General features: G+C 36.2%; 1 protein-coding gene across 1 annotated transcript; it reads right to left on the bottom strand.

Annotated features, from left to right (window-relative positions):
• Positions 1-566: 566 nt before the first annotated feature.
• LOC128506977 (CMRF35-like molecule 3) lies at positions 567-5,579 on the bottom strand. Its single transcript, XM_053477592.1, has 6 exons — positions 5,540-5,579; positions 5,069-5,389; positions 4,750-4,848; positions 2,601-2,696; positions 2,463-2,509; positions 567-944 (listed from the first exon to the last, which is right to left on the bottom strand). The coding sequence occupies exons 1-6, from the start codon at positions 5,577-5,579 to the stop codon at positions 567-569; spliced, it is 981 nt and encodes a 326-aa protein (XP_053333567.1).
• Positions 5,580-5,858: the final 279 nt, after the last annotated feature.

Here is a 5,858-nt window from a genome sequence, read left to right as displayed (position 1 = left end):
AGTGCAGCAGAGCTATGATGAACTGCTGTGGGTGAAGCCATAAAATCACTGAATTTGTCATTGTGTCTCCTACTGCTCTGTGTGCAGGAACCAAATAAATTGTAACATCATCCAAGTCCTGAGTGTATTTTGATTTAAAAAATACACTGAAACTGGTGAAACTAGAAATTTAAAAACTGCATCTAAAATACAGTGCAGGAGGAATATTCACCAAGTAAGAAATATACAAAGTGTGTTGCTTTTATAGTAAACTACTACAGTATGTGACAGGATGATGTGGTGATTTGTGGTAGAAATCTTAACTTTAGGTCATCACAGGTGGAAGGGTGTCATGCCACAGGTGTTTTATTGTTTCATTTCTAATATTCCACATATATTTGACAATAATGATTGTTTAAAATATTAACTAATATCAGTTTATCATAAGTATTAGTTTTATATATTTTTACACATTTTAAATATTTTTACATATTTTACAATTAAACAGCTCTATAGTATAATGTAATATAATGGGGGCTAATAAATTACAAATACAGCAGAATTATTATCATTCTAATGTATGCTAACTAGGTAACAGTAGCATATTCACTAGAGTTGTTTTCATGCTTGTAGATCACTGTTGGAGCTGCACCAGAGCTGGTGTCAAGATCTAGTGCTGCATATGTTAGATGTTCACCAGATTCCACAACTGATGGTGGAGCAGCACTGACTGATGAGGGAACTGGGGGGAACTGAGCTGTGGAGTAGAAGTCCTGATCAGGAGGATCTGATGGGTGATCTACTGTAGTATAAACAGTTTCTGGATCATCAAAGGGAACTGTGGGTAATCCAGTGTTGGAATAAATCTCAGAGGGGTTTAAGGGAGGTGGAGCAGTGGAGTAAATTATGTTAGAACGACTTTTGTTGTCTTTAATCTCATCATAATCATAATCAGGACATGGAACCTGAGCACAAAGAGGAAAACAAGTCTTATATACACAGTCTAAACCGGCTAGGTTATATTAAAATACTTTTCTGTCCTTGTTCTTAGGTAGATAATTCAGACAGACATACTGACATAAGTGACATGAGAGTAAACAATAAATGTTTCTTATTAATCCTTTTTTTTACATGCACCAGAGAGATTTTGAATTTCATACATCCAGTTGAGTCGGGCTTGTGCCCATGAAAGCCTCAGTTTAATGTTTCATGTACAGAAACCAAAACCCAATATGGTTTACTTTGTAGCTGTTTGATGTTTATCACATTTTATGATTTGTTTTTGGTCAGATCAGGTGTAAAAGATGAATTTATAAGCTGCTATAGATTTACTGTCAGCTTGAATAAATCCGGTTATTTTTCTCAGACCTCTCCTACCAACATGGTGTTTCCTTATCTTTGTAAGGAGCAGACTGACATTTGTATATAGCGGCCCTTACATATGCCAGTTACAGGTACAGCCAGTTGCCACAACTAAGGCTACGTTTACACTTTCAGGTAAATGTGACGCAATTCCGATTTTTTGATCATATGTGACACATATCGGATATGTTCTATGTCTGTGTAAACAGAAAAAAAACGCATACATTCCGATATTTCGAGATCGGTTTCAGGCCTCCTTCATATGTGGAAATAAATCAGCTATAAATCAGATATGTGCTAATGTGATTGTCGTGTAAACAAACAGATCGGATTTCCTGAGGCATAGCATTCTGTACGCCATTAAAACTGCGACTTTTTCGTGGTTTAATGATGTAATGTTATTCTCCGGTGGAAGCGCGTGTGGAATTATAACATCGTAGGTGACATGGAAAGGAAAAGCACCCCCCTCCCCCCTCTGCCTTTTTTTAATGCTTATAAGGGCTAAATAATATTAAGAAATCAGTATTTGGTACATGAAGCATATGCACAGGCTGCAATTATGCTGTTTTTTTCTCCTACGTTTTAAAACCATGGTGACGTTTCGCGAACTTTGCATATATCGCAGAGCTTCAAGCATACTTCACCTTCGTCTGTCTTGGCTAGTGTGTAGCACAAAAACCTGCCTTTAAGTATGCGTGATGTTTCAGATGGCATGGCGAGTGTAAACACGTGAATCTGATATGAGTCATAGTTAAAAGAACGTGTAAACAGACGGTAAAAAAAAATCAGATAAAGACAACAAATCAGAATTGGGCATCGAGACCTGCAGTGTAAACATAGCCTTAGAGACTTAATTAGAGACAGCTCTCTAACTCCCTCTGGTGAAAAAGTAGAGACATGTCAGTCTGCTTCTTAGATAGATATGTGGTGGACCAAACTCCTCTTTTAATTTCAGTTCCATTTGTAACACACTCACTTTGTAACCCTGGTTGCGGTGCAGGTTTCCTGAGTTTGAGGGTCATCCTGTTTCCTTTTAATTACTTTATTTTTACATCAGACCACAACAGAGTTTTTGTGGTTTGTAAAAATCAAAAATATTTTTTGGCAAAAACACAACTCACCACTTGGAAATTTGAGGAACTCTGGGCAGGTTGGACTGGAGATGAACCTGAGAATTGGGGGAAGATAATTCAATTCATTTTGGGAATTACGCATCATAATATAATAATTAGTATAAAAAATGTGTTTGTTTTTGGTGCCTTTGATCTTTTTCCTCTGTAGGACAGTGGCGAATAAAAGGGCAACGAGAAGCAGCACTAGAACCACAGACACAGCCGTGATGACGGTTGACATTTCTGGAAGAGAAACATGATCATAATGCATATATAGTAATTATCATAATGCCCATAATTTTATCATTTTTCAATAATTTAGGTATTTTAATTTAAATTGCACAATTACACAATTGTGGGTGTGTGTGCACGCACATGCATGCAGGCTTGTGTGTGTGCATGAAAATAAAGTGCAACTGAAGATATAAACGAGTTGTTGATTTCATCACCTTCAAATGTCTCGTGACCAAAAATAGAACACGTACACAAACTAAACCTCACATAGTTTCATGCTGAATTATAATTGTTGTAAAAGTACTGAGCAGTGTTTCCAAAATAGTTATTATATTATTATTATTATTTTATTTTATTTTTTTAATTGTTAAATAAACAGAATATCTTAAACAGATGGCATTTCTGCAGCACTACAGCTCTGTTCTTTGGCATGGTTTGTACCTCAAAGCTCAGTTTAACAGTTCACATATACAACAATGACTATAACAGAAAACTTAGTACAGGATGTTTGATTTACTTCCTGCTGGTGTCAGTTCAGAGTTTTCTTACCACATTAAAGGCATTTTAGAGTTTGTTTGGAAGTGGACGAAAAACCATAAGTCTGTTAAAATTCTGCAACCAACTGGGATATGTTTACTGAAATTAAAGTAGACACTGATTACATGAGAACAGTCTGCCACATGAGATATACTGTACAGATTTCTTTACCAAAGTAAACACCAGGGAGGCAGCAGGACCTGATGGCCTTTCAGGTCGGCACTGACCGGCTAGTAGTGTTGTGACACAGTCAGTAATCCTCATGTGCTGTAAACAATCTATTATCATTACTGTCCTGAAGAAACCCCAACATGCCTGCTTTAATGACCCTGTACCCTGATCTCAGGTGTGATGAGAGAAATTGACAAGTTACAGTCAATCTGTTACAAGGTGAACTGCTGAAGTGATAAATTCTGTCATGAAACCAGAATATCTAATTGAAGATACTGGCCTGTTATCTAATAAACACAGTAACGAAACAAATAACTTAACAAACCTACACAATATGTGTTAACAGGTGGGTTAAAAAAAACTTTTTTGTTTTAGTGTATTGAGGCAAAGAACAACACATTCATATTCAAACAGACAAAACACTGCATGTATAAAAGACCCAGAGTTTATGGTGCATGTTTTCGAACCACTGAAACTGGAAATGTAAAAACCACACCTGCTCAGACAAACCACACTGAGGGAGGTGTAGAAATCTGAATAAATATCACACATGTAAAAGTACACTAATAGACTGCAGTTTTTATTATTTTTTTTCATAAGCACACTATCGCTGTGGAATAATATTCTTTACCGTTAGATTTAGATTTATTTGGTGAGAAAAAAAACCCCCGCACTATATGAATATAAAAAGAAGAATATACCTAAAAAAGCCTGGTTCATACATATTCAGTGTTTCTGCCATAATTTAAGCAGCATCAGTTTGCTCCCAGGTATTTTCTGACATTACATATGGTACTGTAGGTGATTAGAAGGTACTGTGATGCAGTGTTTAAAAATAAATATGGATTATTATTAAACATATGAATAGATTTAAGTTTAAAGAAATGTGCTTAAAACATTTACACTCTCACATATTCAGGGGAACCTTGGAATGCGAGTAACCCAGTTTACGAGCATTCGGCAAGACGAGCAACAATTGGTAATGCACTTTGACTTGATAAATAAGCGAGTCTTGATATACCAATGCCAAATATCATCGAGTATCATGTGGCACACTTGAACTTTTTGTTTTAAAGCGGAGAGTCACGTGATTACAACGCTTCCAGAATTAATTATGCTCACAATCCAAGGTTCCACTGTAACATATTCTGTCCTGTAGTGGTTTGAACTTTGTTCTGTGCTCATTTATAAATGTTTAAATAAAGTCTCATATAAGACATGTGATATAGTACATACCCAGAGATGGGAAGCCGATGTTTGAAAGGTTAACATCTACTAGTTTAGCTGAAATAAAATTGACATGATGAATGATGTGAGAGAAATGTGATGAAGAGGTCGATGAAGAAGTTCATACCTGATGATGAGTGTGTTCTCTCAGCATGCACTGATGTGCTCATTGAGTGTGTTGAAGTGGAGTGTGTGGTGTGTGAGACAGTACTGATGGAAGGATCATCTGAAAATATTGTTTGTAGAAAAGAGTTTGTTATCAAATTCTAGATCATTGATGATTCTAGATCAAATATCCAGAGCCTCATTTATCAATCATTCAGTCTAGATAAATGAGTTATGTTATACATTGTACATGGTGCTTTAATTATCTGTCAGAATGCAAATATGTTCATGATCAAGGAATTAATGAGAATGTTTTGTACTCTCCTCTGTGTAACACTCACCTGTTTTAACCAGAAGCAGAATCTCTGTGTAAGAATCATACACTCTACCCTGTATCCCACACCAGTAAGTGTTTCCATCCTCTGGTCTCAGATCAGTGATGGTGACGGTGAAGACTTTGGCTGTTGTGTCGTCATACAGAGAGAATCTGGAGTCTTTAGCAGGAGATTTAGAATCAACAGGAATGTCTTTTATGCGCACAACAGAACATCGTCTTCTGCAGAGATACTTCTCGTTATTTTCATATCCAGATGTGTAGGAGCATTTAATCTGAACTGATCGTCCTCTGTATCCAGTTACTGTAGTTACAGCATCAGTACAAGCTGGAGAATAATATACAGTGGAATGAAACATAATTAAGAACCAAAGTGAAACATGCAAGTGTGTGTTTACTTGTTATATGATCCACAACAACAAAGATAATTTTTAAATTACAACAAGTCACCCAGTGCATACACACTTCTTACACTTACCTACAATCAGGCAGAAAGTGAAGATAAGAAGGTTCCTCATTCTAAATCCAGACTCACAAACCCCAATTTAATTATTAAATAATAATTAGCAAACAATGTTCTGCTAGTGATCACCCCCGTTACTTTTTCTGTCACTGTGCAGTGTCTATCTGTGGCTTAATAGGAACATCACTTCAACTTTTACCTATAAGTTGGTATTAATATTATTAGGAATATTAAAGTGTAAACATTGTTAAGGTTTGTGTGTGTGTGTGTGTGTGTGTGTGTGTGTGTGCGTGTAAATAAGCAATATAACATAACACACTCAGACTAATAGTCC

The sequence above is a fragment of the Clarias gariepinus genome, chromosome 18 (genome assembly GCF_024256425.1).
Source record: "Clarias gariepinus isolate MV-2021 ecotype Netherlands chromosome 18, CGAR_prim_01v2, whole genome shotgun sequence".
Taxonomy (NCBI): Eukaryota; Metazoa; Chordata; class Actinopteri; order Siluriformes; family Clariidae; genus Clarias; species Clarias gariepinus.
This window is presented reverse-complemented; position numbering and strand designations above follow the sequence as displayed.

Bases quoted from the DNA above. Each gene is read 5' to 3' on its own strand.
- LOC128506977 (XM_053477592.1), bottom strand. From the start codon at position 5,579: ATGAGGAACCTTCTTATCTTCACTTTCTGCCTGATTGTAG. The intron at 5,390-5,539 runs GTAAGTGTAAGA...ATTATTCTCCAG, and splicing joins CACTTTCTGCCTGATTGTAG to CTTGTACTGATGCTGTAACT. The intron at 2,697-4,749 runs GTATGAACTTCT...TTTCTCTTCCAG, and splicing joins GAGAACACACTCATCATCAG to AAATGTCAACCGTCATCACG.